Source organism: Plasmodium gonderi (assembly GCF_002157705.1).
Source record: "Plasmodium gonderi DNA, contig: Chr12, whole genome shotgun sequence".
Lineage (NCBI taxonomy): Eukaryota > Apicomplexa > Aconoidasida > Haemosporida > Plasmodiidae > Plasmodium > Plasmodium gonderi.
The window spans coordinates 1,778,509-1,795,115 of NW_021628937.1; the positions used below are offsets into that span (position 1 = coordinate 1,778,509).

Sequence of the window (16,607 nt, forward strand, 5' to 3'; positions counted from 1 at the left end):
AAAAAAAAAAAAAAAAAAAAAAAAAAAAAAAAAAAAAAAAAAAAAAATAATAAAAATAATAAAAAAGAATATTTTTTTTTTTTTTTTTTTTTTTTTTTTTTTTTTTTTTAAATAGCTATAAATAGCACAAAAATTTTAAAATTTTACAACTCTTTTTTTTTTTTTCATTGTTTACAAATAAAGAATATTTAAAAACATTATTAGCATTTCTCATAAAGAGAGATTAATAAAAAAAAAAAAAAAAAAAAATGCACATGTAAAAATCATATCAAATATGCTTCCTTACAATGAAAAAAAAATTATGTACATACATTAACATTTTTACAAGTTTAAAAAAAAAAAAAAAAAAAAGGCTAGCGGAATTACAACAACGTTATATAGTTTCCACTTTTGATGAAATATCTTTATTGTTATGCATGTAGATATGTTGTCTGTGATATATAGTGTAAGAAATTATAAAAAGAAATTCCGCACACAAAATTTTATAATTCATTGATAAGTAGAAAAAATATAAACAATGGTAAAAAAAATCTCCAAATTAAATATCATCTCACTTATGGTACTGAAAAAGCACTTTGGGGGATGTAAGAATTCTATAAAAATTTGTAAGCAAATAATTAAGGGTTATAAGGTTAAGTAAAAAAAGTGCCAGTTTTTTTTTAAAGAATTATTCGTATTTCTTTCTAAAAAAACATTATTTTTAAAGGTTGAATTAAGTATCAGTAGGTGTGAATATACACTAATTTTCTTTTTTAAAGTAGAACTGGAAAATTAAGCGGAAAATTTATAAGAATAATTATATCTCATTAAACTTATATTTATTATTAGCAAAAGAACAATTTTACGTTGGTACAAAGGTATGTAAGGATTTTTTTAATTTTATTGTTTTTTTTTTTTTTTTTTTCTTTAATATACAAGCTTTTATTTTTAAACCTTGCAACATGCAAATGTAACTGTGCTAAATTGGTGTTTGTTATGCAGTTTTATATTTTTACACTTTTGCATTTTTTCATTTTTCTGTTTTCACACTTTTTCATTCCCCCAATGCTACAGAGATTTATATTTTTTTATTTTCTGCGGAGAAACAATTACAATTCGTTTCGCGTATAACAATGGGGACTTTTTTTTTTTTTTTTTTTTTCGTTAAGTAATTTTATTTTGTATAGTTAAAGAAGCAAAGAGGTTTATTTTTCCTCTTTTTACTTAATAAAAAGTGTTGCCTTAAATATTTCTTTTGAAATTTTTATTGTCTATTCTCAAACTTTTGCTCATTAAAATTTCATTTACCTTAATTTTGTCTTATTCTGAAGAAATTTGTTCCCATGCTTATGTAATCAAATGATTGTCTAAAAACAAAAATAAGTTTCATAGTTAACAAGTTTTATCAATTGTTTCATTTTTTAAAATCATTCAAAAAAATAGAATAAAAAAAAAAAAAAAATGATCATCAATGAAGAATATTGTTTTCCTAAAAAGATTTTATCTATATCTGCAACGGCACTTACCTTATTACTCTTAATATTTACTATAGTCAATGAATATAAATATGTTACATACTCTAAAGAATTAAGACCTATAATAAAAAACGCCATACCAGTAAGGAAAAAAAAAAAAGCATACATATTATATTTAGAACTTGAAAAAGATTAAAAATGCTGCATTAAATTTTGTTTTAAATTAAAATATCTTTTCTATGCTAGGTTTCATGCATCCCTTTAGAGGAAAACAATGGAAAAATCATACATATAGTAAGAAAAAAAAAAAAAGAAAAAATTATTTGCATGTGAACGGATTCAAATTTATACTATCAAAATTATGTATAAATCAAATTTTTACGAAATGTATATTTTTTTTTACATTAACTTGATTTGCGTAACAGAATTGTCCCTTACAGGATCAGGAAATGTTTTATGCACCACCGGAATTCAGTAGTAATATCTACTCATTTAGAGGCGTGTTTTTTGAAATAAAAGTAGAAATGTATCAATGGGTAAGAGAGTATGGGCATTTTGATTTATTTACAAGAGGGAAATTTGAGGATCATGTAGTTAGAACTCCTTACAATTTTTTCTTTTTCTATAAAAGTAAAAAAAATCCTGAGTATATGCCGGCTGTTGGGAATGTAGGCAGAAAGGTTAATAATTGCTTTAGCAGTAATCTGGTTAAAATAGGGTTGATAAGGCCTTTGTAAGGATACGTACTTATTTACACATACACTTATATATATATGTACATGCGTGTCATTTTCATAGAATTCCTAAGAATGTGCTGATATTTTACGTTATAATCCTTCCTATAAAGAATATTTTATAGATGTATCGATTTTGAAGTTATGTTACATTTATAGCTATCACTTTTTTTTTTTTTTTTTTTTTTTGTTGCAGTATGCCAGTTATGTGAAGGCTGGAAATTATAGACTTCCTACGAATACTCTTGTAAATTTTCAGAAGAAAAAAAAATTAGATTTGATTGATGATGGCTGGTTTACTGAGTCTGAAATAAAACCTCCTTTTACCCTTGATCATATGAATACTAATGTTTATGATAATTATTTGTATACAGGAGACCCGCTAAATCCTCAAGTATAATTCCTTTGCATTGTTTTTGTGATACACATTTTTAACAAAAAAATGAATGCTTTACGTGTAGAAAATAAAAACAAAATGATGTATAGAAATCGAAAAAAGCTCTAGGGAGAATGTCCTACGGGAACGAATAATAAATTTGTAGAAAAAAATATTAAAAAGAATAAATCGAAAAAATTGAACCATAGAGACATAGCAAAATAAGGAGTAGCATTTCAGTTAAAATTAACTCCTTAAGGGCAGTTTTCTCCCATGTGAAAAACATATAAAAGGGCATCATATCTACGCCCCAAATTTTCTTACACACAATTATGTATGCACATATATACATACGTACATACATACATGCATACATACATACATAAATTTTTGCACCTTTTTACAGGTAGGGGACGTACGCGTATCATTTTATGGAAGCGCGTCTACGCATGCTACAGTCATTGGAGTCCAACGATCACGCTTGCTGAATACCATATTCGAAATAGAAGGAGTTGACATTATGAATCAGAAAGTGGCATTGTTATCTGAGGATAACAAAATAATGATAAACCAGACTAAGGATTTTATTCATAAAAATTATGGGAATATAAAGTCGTTGTGGCTAATTCGGATGATTACCTATGTTTTAGTGTCCTTTCAGATATTTTCTCTATTCCTACATGGTTCAATGGTAATATTCATGTATATTCATCATTTTGTACAGGAAAACGTATCTACCTGAACATATACGTACATTTTTACACGCAAAGGAAAGAAAAACATTGAAGAACATGTCAGTACATCACACACACATAAAAATTTAACTTATTTTATACAAATAGTAAAATTTCACTTAAATTTTTGCAGAATTCCTTGTGGAAACTAAGCATGAGTCTAATAATATCTGCAATTGTGATGTCCATATTTCCATGTATTCTCTGGTTTTTCTGCGATGTAGTCGTATTTTTATTTTTATTTATATTTATCTTTTTCTTATCAATATCCTTATTTTTTATTTATTACAATGATATGTATAGTGGGTATACTGAAATGAAAAATTACATGAAGAGGGCTTACACAGAACCAACAAATTACACATTTTTAGATGTAGCAAATGGATGTACAGATATATATGAAGAATATAACAATATTGAAAAAGCTAAGATTAATTCCATATTTGATTCGGGTAGCGAAGCTTCTTTTTATAATTCTGTAGACAAGCATAACTTAGCCAAGTTTGAGTCATCCCCCGCTGGGATATATCACTAATGGGTAGGGAATTTGAATTCACAAAAGGATGACGAAAAATGGGGATGAGAGGGGTGGACAAATTGAGAAAAAAGTAAACATGTGAATACACTGCAACGATTAAATTTAATTCTTTCATAACAATTTATACATTTCTAAGTGCCTTCACATTATTATCTTAATTGCCTTTCTTTATTTTGCGTGATTTGGTGATCCTAAAAATATTGGGGATCCCTATATGTAATCGATCCGTGTGACAAAACGGTTTAGTAACCGCTCCTTATACAAAGTTTTTTGCCTTTTCTTTCTATCGTAAATGTTTTTTTCCTTTATTTCAAAGTAATAAGATACATATTTTTGTTTCATTTTTTTGCCTTCTTTTGGTTTCATTTTTTTCTCTTCGTTTTGGTTTCATTTTTTTCTCTTTGTTTTGGTTTCATTTTTTTCTCTTTGTTTTGGTTTCATTTTTTTCTCTTTGTTTTGATTTTATTTTTTTCTCTTTGTTCTTATTTCATTTTTTTCTCTTTGTTTTGGTTTCATTTACTCTCTTTGTTTTGATGTTATATTTTATGTTTTTTCTAAAATTATGGATTATCATATATCCCATGTGCAAGATGGAAAAGAAAAAAAAATGCAGACGTTATTTTTTTTCCTTTAGTGTAATTTGCGAACATGTAATTTTTTTTTTTTTTCTTTTTGTGCATAAAACAGGAAATAAAAGATATTTTCCAATAATTTTTGTTTATTTGGTTTGTTTATTTGAATTGTTCATATGGTTTCTTTGTTTGATTTGTTTATTTTGTTCGTTCATTTTATTTGCATATTTTACTTGCATATTTTATTTGTGTATTTTATTTGTGCGTTTTATTTGTGTATTTTATTTGTGCGTTTTATTTGTGTATTTTATTTGTGCGTTTTATTTGTGTATTTTATTTGTGCGTTTTATTTGTGTATTTTATTTGTGCGTTTTATTTGTGTATTTTATTTGTGCGTTTTATTTGTATGTTTTATTTTCGCATTTTATTTTCGTATTTTGCTTTTGTGTTTTATTTGTATATTTTTTTTTCCCCCTATTTTGTAAATTAACGCATATCTTCAGAAAATTGAGTATACGAATACCAAAAATGTGCATATGACTTTATATGTGTGTATTTAATTATACATGCTAATGTACATATATACCTGAACAAATAGGTAAATGTACCTGTTTGTGTAAACACATGTGCGCGAATTGGTATATATACATGTATTTATGTATGTGTGTATGCATTGGTTTGTGAGTGTGTATATATGTACGTCAATATATGCATCAAGATGTGAATACACACATGAACAAACATATTCGAATACGTTTACGTTGTACAATGTGTCGCATTTGTTTTTTGTTTTTTTTTTTTTAACCTCTAGGAACCTTTTGTTTTTTTATATTTTTGTGGGTAGAATTTAATAACAAAATTGTTCCTACGTTCCTATGGTCTTTATTATTATTATTATTATTATTTTTTTTTTTTTTTAAAATGTTTCAACTTTTCGCAATTAAACAAATCCGCATCTTTACTGTCAATATTTGAAGCTTATTTAAGTTTTTCTTTTTTCCTAAAGTTGATTCAACATGCCCCTAAGGTGACACCTATAAATATGCGTAAGTAAAAAACTATAACAATAAGGATAACAATAGTTAGAGCGTGGTTGAAAGTGTGATAGAAAGTTATATCGAAAGAGACATTAATGACAAAATCGATATCGAAAACATGAATCGCCGCTTCTTTTTTTTTTTTTTCTCCTTTCTTTATTTTAAGTGAATCCTCCTCGATTAAATATAACTGGTCCGAAAATATAATAAAATAAATAAAAATAAATTTACTACATATAAACACATTTGTATATTTCTAAGGTTTATTAGGTAATGCTGAAGCAACTGAAACATGAAGTATATTTTCCTCTTTGTGAACCCAACTGCTGGGGGTAATAGAGCTTCTGTATTTACCGATGTAAGAACTGCATAAAAGAAACACATGAGCGTCCTCCTACATGTGCATAGAGAAGTATGCACAGGCTTGTATACATCAATACATGAATTCCTAAACCTCCCCTTCTCACGCATACATACATAAACACACACATGAACATGCACATACACACAAACACACACATGCACCCCCTTTACCCTGTGTCCTTTCTCTTGCCTATTTTTGATCCCAGTTCGGAGCTAACGAAATATCTTTCCACAAGCCCTATAAATGCCACCTTCATATTTACAACATTTTAGAGGGTGAGACTGGGAAAAAGCCTGGGTTCCTTCACCTAAGTTCCGTAATCAATAACCCAAGAGAGGTTGACAAAAATAGTCAGACTTTGGCATCCAGTTCAAAATTATTTAGTAGTAATAATAACTCGTCAGTAGAGGGAAAAAGTGTGGAATCTCAAAATATTAAATTGGAGGAAGAAAATTCTAAAGCTACAAAGAATTTCAATTCTAAGAATAGCACAAATGTGAACAAAGCAAATGAACAAAAAAGCAGAACAGAGAATGGAGAAAAAAACAATACAGATGATAACACAAGATACATAAGAGAAGGAAACGAAAAGACATTAGGAGATGTTAATAAAACAGTTACAGCTTGGGATGATGAAAATATAACTGCTTGTGTATTAGTAGCAGGAGGAGATGGGACTTTAAATTGGTTTTTACAAGAAGCTGAATATTATAACATCAATGATGATAAATTTGCTGTTGGAGTTATTCCATTTGGCACAGGTAATGATTTTGCAAAAGCTTTTGGATGGAAGAAAATGGACGGACTTTTTAATTATACCTTTTTATTTAATATTTTAAAAAAAATAGTAGATCAAACGTTTCGGTCCAAAATTGAGAAGCATGATTATTGGAATATTAATGTAGTATTAAAGGATAATGGATATTTTAATAAAATTAGTTCTAAAACTAAAAAAAAAGAAACTCTCACAGAGAATAATAAAAATATTAAAACGTTAAAATTGTGTATGAGCAATTATTTCAGTATTGGTATTGAATCCAGAATAGGTAGAGGTTTTGAAAGACACAGACAAAAAAGTGCTTTTGTTAACAAGCTTATTTATCTTGTTGAAGGATTTAAAAAAATTATTTTTAAAAAGAATAATCCTGTCAATTTCATTATAGACAAAATGGTAACAGGTCAAAATTTTGATAATGTAATATTTACAACAAATCATAATGATAATAATTCTCCTCCATACCCCTTATTAAAAAAAGCAATGAGTATTATATGTGTTAACATACCATCCTACTCATCTGGTAATGACATATGGAATTACACGCATAAACTTGGTTTAAAACTTCCAAAGGATTTACCTTCGGATCAAAAAAAAGCTTATAAAGATTTAAAAAAATCACAACAAGAAGTAGGAGATGGTATACTAGAATTTGTCATTTATAAATCAGGTGTTGACTTAGGGTTAGAATTTACTCTTAGGGGTAGAGCTTATAGAGTGCATCAGGGAGTTGGCCCTTGGAAAATATTCTTTAAAGAGCAAGAATGTAATGTTTACTTTCAAGTGGATGGGGAGTATTATCTTATGTCTTTACCCGATTTCCTATCTATTGACCATTACAAGAAGATTAATGTTTTGAAAAATATGGTCTAAATTTTGTTCAACCAATTTTTTTTTTTTTTTTTTTTGTTCATATTCCGGTTGTAGGAGTGATTTCTAGAAGTTTGTTGGGTAATACCAAAAGAAAGACCTCGAAATATGCATGTTCGAACACGTACGCATATATGCACATGCATACACATAAGGGTAATTTTTTTTTTTTTTTTTTTTCACACATATGGTATTATGCACTGATGGGTCAAAAAATTATGCTTCTTCCCTGTATCATATATACATTATTTACTTTTCTCCCACGTTGGATTCTCCCTGTGTGAGTCTGGATTTCCTAAATTAATATCCTTTTATTTGTGCCTCAATAGAAGTAGTATACATGTAACCATACCGAATACCACTACTATTAACATCACAGTGCTTTTACTATATGTACAATATGGCTTGCGTTTTCCAATCCTTCTTACACCCCCTTTAAGCGCCTCATCGCGTACTTTCACACTTTGCTTTTAACATTTCCAAGTGTTATATTTGTTGTAAGGAAAACCTCAAACATTTTTTTTTTTTTTTTTTTTTTTGCATGCGTCACTCCCTTTTTGTTTGACCTTAATTCCTTTCTATTCATTTTTTTTTTTTATTTTACACTTCTAATGTTTAAAAATGTTGCAAAAGAGTTTTTATCCCGTGTGTATAAATATGTGTGCATGTATATACATAAATGTAGCCCATTTTAGGGATTTTAAAAAAAACTATAACTTGGGAACCTCTTTGGGTGCGAGATTAGGAGACCTATGATCTTGTAGCTTAATTTATCGATGCATAAAAAATGGTCCTTTTTTCTGTTGCACATGTTTATCAGAATTTTCTACTCCCTTCACGGTATAACAGCTAGGGAGCGCGCAGTTTGACCCACATGACCGGTCAAATGTACATAGATTTGTGTGCATTATTGTATATATATATGTATATGTGCATATTTCCATATTTTGTCATTTTATCCTTCCACAAGCCCTTTTCTTATGGGTCTTCAACTCATTTTACTTCACGCATCTTTTTTTTTTTTTTTTTTTTTTTTTTTTTTTTTTTTTTTCTGAACTGAAAAAAACGATTTTTAAAAAAACTAAAGCGTTTTTTTAAAGGGGTTTTTATTTCTTTTTTTTTTTTTTTTTTTTTTTTTTTTTTTTTTTTTTTTTTTTTTTTTTTTTTTTTTTTTTTATTTGCTGAACTGAAAAAAACGACTTGTAGAAAAACTAAAGCGCTTTTATTAAAGGTGTGTTTAATTCCTTTTTTTTTTTTTTTTTTTTTTTTCTCCTCTTCTCTCCGTATATACATTTATATTTACATAAAAACATTTACTTTTCCGATGGGCAATTTCTGATATATTTTTAAAAGTGCATGATACGAACGGACTCAGTGAATATATGACAACAAACCAGATTCTGTAATTTATCACTAAATGATCAGCAGGAATTTCCTCCTTTTTGAATAAGATAAAATTTAGTGATTTTACAATTCGTCCTTTTTTACTAATACCTATGCATTTAGGATCAAGGAAGGCGAGGAGAATGTTGTGTAGAAATGGGGATTTGTACCATTACAACCACACCATCTATCATAGCTGTGATAAGACGGGTTTGCTTAATTAGATCTGTTTACACACATAAGCTGAGAAACTTTAGCATGTGTTTGTGTCTTAATCTTAAGACAAGACTTCAGCTATGAAATGCACAAAGGTGGTATTTAAAAATAAAAAAATAAATAAATAATGCTGAAGATCATTCTTGCGAATAAAAACAAACTGGGTGGATGCCAGAGAAAAAGTACTATACTGAATAAAACCAAATGTGCATTCGGGAGCTTAAACCACGAACTAAAAAAATTTGAAAGATTGTCTAGTAACATGATTCAATGCATTAACAAATACAAAAAAGAAAAGGAGATTTGCATATCTTCATACAAAAATTACAAGAAAGAAATTAAAGAATGCGTTTACACCTTGTTTAGTGAAAAAATTTTAAAAAGTTTAAAAAAAGATGATTTTAAAATTATATTTGCATACACCATTTTATTGTCAAAAAGAGTCCTGATTGAGAAGGAACTCTTGAAAAATGTAATACTATCCTATGTACTACTACTTAACGAAAATGAAAAAAAGGAAGGGAAAAACAAAAATTTAAGTAAATCCATTGATGGAAAAATAGGACAAAACGACACAAGTAATTCTTTATTACTAGTAATTAAATACCTGTATTACCTAAATATAGATTACGATAAAATTATATATAATTATATTTACTCCGAATTAAACAATGAAATAGAATTCTACACACTTGAACAACTAGTCGAAAGTGTTAAATTAGTATCATCATTTAAAAATAAAAAATGGATTAATCAAAAATTTTTTTCAAGATCTATAAACGAAATTGTTAAAAGGAGCAATGAAGGGAAAACAAAGGACATATCAAAATATTTAGTGACAATTATAAAATCTTGTTCTCGCCTTAATTGTGAAATTACGGATATTCATATATTGTTAGAAATATTACGAGACAATTATAACAAAGGGGAAAAAAAAGATATTCACATATTAATTAAAGTTATATATAATATATTTTTATGTAATTATTATAATTACAAAAATATAAATCAATTAATCAATTTATTAAAATTAGAACTGATATGTGTAAATAAGGAGGAAGAATATCCCACATATAAAAAATACCAATATAACAATAATGTCATACTCGACACGAACATCGATATGGATTTACAAATGAGTAAAAACAGTTCTAATATTGCCATTTGTAATGACAATATAAATAGCATCCATCAGTTGTATTTTAACGCGAAAGAAAATAAGTTAAATGATTCTACTTCCATTACACTAATGCCATCAGTCAGTTTGTATAGACTAAAGTTTCTCGATCTTCTTATTAGATCAGATAATTTTCTATACAATAATTTTTACAACCCAAATGCTCAATTTTTTGATTTTGTCAAACAGCTAAAAATAGAAGGTAAAAAAAAAAAAAAAAAAAAAAAAGGGGGTAAAAAGAGGGAGAGAGCAAAATATCGAGGGATAGTTGGGATGAAAATGAAATATTTTAAAAAAGGAAGTATACAAACCCAACTTGATGTAAAGAATACTTATCAGTGTTGGATAAACACAAATAAGACAATAATGCATCTCAATTTGTTCATAGGCAAAGACTCACGAGAAACTATATTTAGTAAACAGGTCATATTTTTCATAAAGGAAAATGGGTAACAATAACCGACACTCACATTTTGAGGTGTGTGTGTTTGTGTGTATATGTATTTGTGCTTGTACATGCTTATGTATGTACGTGTTTCTGTGTCAGCATGAACATACCTAATATATTTATGTCTACTGATGCATACTGATGTAATCTCTTCTGTCCCCCTGAACAGGTACAAAGTAGAGAATAAGCAAATCCACATATACCCGATTTCTTACCTTCCGGATTTCAGAAACACTTACGTCGAATTAGTGCATAACAGAAACATGAACAAAAATGTGAAGGATAGTCAGAACAAGTTCCATCGGCATTATTTAAACTACAAACTTCGACATTTGAAGTTTTTAGGATGGTGAGATAGCACTTTGGCATGTATATATAAGAAATCCATGTGTGTTTACTTGGATTTTATAGAAATCAAGATTTTATTTCTCACATTTCCCCACCCCTCATTTTTCATAGGAACCCGATTATGCTATACGAATATGAATGGAAAAAACTAAGGTAGCTTTTATTACAACAAAACAGTAAAAAAATTTATTGAAAAATTAACGAGTTTGTTGAAAAATTAACGAGTTTGTTGAAAAATTAACGAGTTTGTTGAAAAATTAACGAGTTTGTTGAAAAATTAACGAGTTTATTGAAAATTTAATAACTCTATAGTTAAATAAATAAAAAAATATATGAAGAAGAATTTACAAGCGAAAGCACATGCACATAAATTCATCATTACGTATACATATGCATAACGATTTCTTCTTTATTCACAATTTCTTTCTTTTTAATAGAAATTATGATGAAAAGTTTGAGTACATAAAAAAAGCATTTAAAAGCGTAAGAAGCCATACATACTGAATATATGTCATATGGAGGAAACATGTGTTTCGTGTAGAAGATAAATAATTCTTGTGGTTCGCGTAAGAATAGGGACGAAAACAGGTAACAAATTATGAAGGGTTTAAAAAAATATGGGCCAAAAAGTGGGGTAAAAAAAAAAAAAAAAAAAAAAAAAGATCGAGCGGGGGGACACACAGATACATATATATGTACACATTTATACATTTACATGTTTGACGATGTGCTTTTTTCTGAATTATGAATAAATGAATATGTCCCAATATGCGGTGTGCATGTTTTTTTTGTACATATACAACAAAAACATAAAATAAATAAATTAAAAAAAAAAAAAAAAAATTAGTGCTTATAGGTAAAAAGTGTATAATAAAACTTGGCCGAATTGGACCAAAATTTAGAAAAACAGAAAATAACTTTGAAAAAATTGATGCATATAAAAAAAAAAAAAAAAAAAAAAGGTATACATATTTTTAAACACATGTTAACTATATATTCAGTAGATTGATAACATTCTATCTTATGGTTCCACTTCATCATGTGATTCGCTGCTGTGTGATTCTTTTTTCTTTTTCTTCTTCTTAAAAGACATTCTTCTCCTTATGGTTTTTTGCGTCTGAGAAAAAAAAAAGGAAATGAGCAAGAGGAGTAATATGATGGAATAGAATATATATGAAAATGTCATCACAATGTATAAATCTGATTTTGTATTGTTGCATAATGATAACACTGTTACATATTATATAGGTAGACAAAAATGATGAGATATTTTATACATTCATAATAAATGTCATAAATATGTACCTTCATAATAGTCCGTAATGGCTTATATAGCAAAGGAACAACTGGAGCTTCCACTTTTACTAAATCTACATCAATTTGTTTACACAAATGATTCATTTTTGCAATTTTTTTAATGCACTCATGGCTTAGCCCATGAATTGTTACATTTCGATTGTTCAGGTTGTACTGTTGCTTAACTGAGGTAAGGGCCTCAATGGCCGTATAATCAAATAGGGTACTTTTCCCCTTAAGGACAATATTAACAGTTGAACTGTCCTTATCATAGCTGAACAATCTCGTAAACATCTTCTTCGACGCATAAAACAAGTGTCCCTCAATTTCGTAATACTGCAAAAATGGGTTATAGGTGACAATATACATTAGTGTAAGCACACGTATAAATATACATATATATACATATATATACATATATATACATGTATATATACATGTATATATCCCGTTTAGCTGCGCCTTCAGGTATGTATTCCTTTTTTACATTCGCGCTATCCCTTCTCTCTTTCTATATATGTACATATATAACGCGTGTACATAATTGCGTGCCTGGGAATTATGATCTGAATGTATCATCCTCATTCCTTACCTTGGTGTCTGTGTCCTTATCATAAAATATTTCAAACTTGAATGTGGATTTACTTTGCCATACATAAACCAATGCGGATAAAATTATCCCTGCAAAAACACCGGTTGGGACGCTGACGAAAACCTGTCAGAAAGGTGGGGAAAAATAGAGGGAGTTGTAATTTGGAAATCATAAAAATGCAGAAATGAGAATAGTTCATAAGAACAGTCATAACACACGAGGGGAAGAATCAAAAGGGTATACCCTAGTCCCATTCGTTTTTGACAGAATTTGCATGCGTGCACACAGGCTTGTATATGCAGTGTGCGCAGTTTGTACAGCGTGTATTGTGTGTGCATATACATAAAACGCCTTTACATTGGTGCATTTATTTTGTTATTTATTTTGTCATTCATTTAGTTATTTATTTTTGCTATTAATTTTATTTATTTTGCTATTTATTTTGTCATTCAATTTGTTATTTATTATTTTTTTTTTTTTTCCTCTCTCTTTTTCCATTACACATAAGACAGTGACGAGGACAATGATGAAGGCGTCCCATCTTGATATCTTCCTGCTCATACAGGGATGACAGTTTCTTATGTATCCAGGACAGAAAGTGAAGAAGACTATGGGAATAGAAAACCATTTGAAGCAATGAATAAAAACAGTAACCATGATTCCACATAAAAACGACAGGGGAATGTAGTTCAACAAAGAATATCCAAAGAGTAATATGCCATATATCAAGACAGATGCAACGACACCACTCTCTTTTCCTCTTGCACCATTTCTATAATTCAGTACTGATAATCCTAACAAACTACTACCCCCAACAGCACTTCCTAAGGTAGCTAAAAGGTTTCCAATAAAAAGAGAAAATATAGTCTCATTCGTATCACATTCTACACCTCCCATATCTTTTATCACTTCACTGACCATCAAAACTTCAAGAAGTAACACTACAAACATATTTACTATTTGTTTTAGAAGTTCTATATTAAATTCCACTTTGGAAAAATTTAATTCTTTATTTGTAAATAAAAACGTTGGCTTGGCTTTGTCTGACGTAAAGGAAAACATATCCCCCACTGTATATGATTTTACATCTTTGAACGAATCGAAATTGTTGTGAAGGAACTTTCGAAGTATAACAAATTCAACAAATACAGTAACAGTTATAGCTATTAGGGTTGACGGGATCTTCTGGCCTATCTGTGAGTGGTAAAAGGGGGTGCAGGGTATGCGTCCATATGAGAGGTAAATTTAAGGGATAGCGAGTTGGCAAAAAAGGGAGAGAAATGGAAAATGAAAAACAAACAAACAAACAAAAAGATAGGTAGCATATAGCATATACATCACTACTGAACACCGTAACCTCTTGGTGACATGTAAAATAAGCCTGTAAGCAGTGCTCCCATGATTTGGTGCACCTCTTGTTTCAGCAGAAAAAACGTTAAGCAGGTACACATATATATGCACATATATATATATATATTAAGACGTCAAAAACAAGCATGTTAAGCAGGCGCTGTAACCTCGTTCTTCGTACCTTGGGGATTTTCTTCCAGAGTTCCACTATGAGGACAACCAGGGTACATATAATGACAAAAAAAAGCAAGTAGTAGCCCTTAATATACTCATGTGTGTATGGATTTTTTAGCGTATGTAGCTGAGCCCTTAAAAATATAATAGATAATCCATTACAATATCCAATAAACACAGGGGTGGGAATTAGCTGAATTAAAGCCGACATATGGAACAGAGAGAAGAAAAATAACATAACTGAACATATCAGTATACAAACATAGAGACGTTCTATGCCTTCTGGTAAAAGATCAACATTATTATTTTCAACTAAATATTTTGAACACACAGAAGCAAACGCCCCCGTCACGCCATGAATCACTGCGGGAGATCCTCCAAAAATAGACGTTATTAAGCAAAGAAAAGAAGCACCCTGTAATCCAATATATGGTGGAATGTTAGCAATCATAGAAAAGGATATCATCTCAGGTAACATTGTTAAACATAATATACATCCACATAATATTTCGTTTATATAATATCTAGATGATTCTTTTGGAGTATTTGTAAATCCCCATCCCCATTTTATACCATCAGTCATTGATTTAATGGCTGGAAGAAATCCTATTCTTGATGGTAAACATATTTTTATATCGTTGTCACATAAGTCATCATGGTATATTTGAGTTCTTTCTGTTGATTCATCCAATTTACTAAAATCTACTACTTTTTCTGTTACATCGTTTATTATTATATCATCTCCTTTTTTCGTTTCGTACATTTTTTTTTTTTTTTTTTCTTTTTTTTTTGCTTTCTCACTATTTATTTGTCTATACACGCTTTATGTATCATTAACCAGTAGTTGTTACAGTGTATAAATGAAGGAAGTTCTTATGTACCTCCTTATTTAGATATATTTAGAGGTACACGTGACAATGTAATTAATTTATATACCCAGATAAGTATCTATGCATTTGTTTAACTATTCTCCTCTCGTACACTATTATGGGATAAGCGAAATTTAAAAAAAAAAAAAAATATTTTTTTTTTTTTTTTTTCTTTAAATAAATCTTTCCCTCTCATGGGTCTTTCTTCATGATCTAATCGTTGTCACATTTATCACACTTGTTTACGTTTGATTCTTTTGATAATTCCTTCCTTCGTCCTCTTCTTTGCGTTACGTTATTATGTCTTGCTTCTTTGTTTCTTTGGTCAACTGGTAGATCATTTGGTGGGCTACTTGTGTGTTTATTTCTTTGTTTAGTTGTCTTTTTGTCTTTTATTTTTCCCCACGTCGTAAGCTTGTCTCTGCCTTCTTCTTCCACAGATACATGAAAAATCTTCTTCCCGTTTTCTACCAGAATGTGTTACACGGGCTTTATAATGCACTTCCCTTGGACGGATGTGACAAGAAGTTGGAAATTAAAATCTTTCACGCAAAAAAAAAAAAAAAAAAAGGTGAAGAAAACAAAGACTCTTATGATCTTCATTTAATTGAGAATGACGATTTGACAAATTGTGAAGTATTATGCTATATGTTATACGAATTATTCACTATGGATTGGGCATATATTACATATGTGGGGGTGTATATGTTGCAAAATCGGTTAGGATATAAGTGCGTATTTGTATGTGTGTATCTGTATGTGCATATATGCATACGTACATATGTAAGTAAATATGTATGAAAGTTATTAAAATGAATAATGAACAAGTACACGCTTTTTCTCCTCTAAAGTTGTGAGAATTGTATGCAATGATGGCATCATGCAGGAAAAAAGCCTTCTTTAATTATGAAACTTCCAGAGGGTTAAAGATAAAAAAAAAAAAAAAAAAAAAAAAGCTAAATGAATGAATGGGAAAGCACGAAAAAAAAAATGGAAAACTCGACGAAAAAAGCAAAAAAAAAAAAAAAAAAAAAAAAAAAAAAAAAAAAAACACGAGCATTATTTTTTTTTTTTTTTACATTTTAAAAAAATGACATAAATAGAGCATATGCTGCATATATCGAATTAAGTAGCGTTCGAAAGAATTCAAAAAATATATATAGTCACATCTTAATTTTCCTATTTGCATTTGCCCAATGCCGTGCTAGCAAAATGTTCTTTTTTATATTTATATATACATTTAAGCTTATATGTTTTTATGTATGTGTGCTTTTGAGGAAAGAGGTAAAATATTTACACA

At 29.0% G+C, this 16,607-nt stretch overlaps 4 protein-coding genes across 4 annotated transcripts; 3 read left to right on the forward strand and 1 right to left on the reverse strand.

The window, feature by feature from the left end:
- Positions 1–1,440: 1,440 nt before the first annotated feature.
- PGO_123680 (hypothetical protein, conserved) lies at positions 1,441–3,833 on the forward strand (the record flags this gene model as incomplete). The annotated part of the gene is made up of 6 exons (XM_028689158.1): positions 1,441–1,596; positions 1,701–1,748; positions 1,880–2,134; positions 2,385–2,582; positions 2,971–3,255; positions 3,432–3,833. The coding sequence occupies 6 exons, from the start codon at positions 1,441–1,443 to the stop codon at positions 3,831–3,833; spliced, it is 1,344 nt and encodes a 447-aa protein (XP_028544959.1).
- Positions 3,834–5,737: 1,904 nt separating this feature from the next.
- Positions 5,738–7,457, forward strand: PGO_123690 (diacylglycerol kinase; the record flags this gene model as incomplete). Its single annotated transcript, XM_028689159.1, has 2 exons — positions 5,738–5,803; positions 6,015–7,457. The coding sequence occupies 2 exons, from the start codon at positions 5,738–5,740 to the stop codon at positions 7,455–7,457; spliced, it is 1,509 nt and encodes a 502-aa protein (XP_028544960.1).
- A 1,723-nt stretch (positions 7,458–9,180) lies between these two features.
- On the forward strand, positions 9,181–11,530 carry PGO_123700 (hypothetical protein, conserved; the record flags this gene model as incomplete). The annotated part of the gene is made up of 5 exons (XM_028689160.1): positions 9,181–10,432; positions 10,619–10,679; positions 10,848–11,027; positions 11,138–11,179; positions 11,464–11,530. 5 exons carry the CDS (start codon positions 9,181–9,183, stop codon positions 11,528–11,530), a joined length of 1,602 nt encoding a protein of 533 aa, XP_028544961.1.
- A 517-nt stretch (positions 11,531–12,047) lies between these two features.
- On the reverse strand, positions 12,048–15,201 carry PGO_123710 (sulfate transporter; the record flags this gene model as incomplete). The annotated part of the gene is made up of 5 exons (XM_028689161.1): positions 12,048–12,143; positions 12,332–12,658; positions 12,915–13,037; positions 13,416–14,108; positions 14,446–15,201. 5 exons carry the CDS (start codon positions 15,199–15,201, stop codon positions 12,048–12,050), a joined length of 1,995 nt encoding a protein of 664 aa, XP_028544962.1.
- Positions 15,202–16,607: the final 1,406 nt, after the last annotated feature.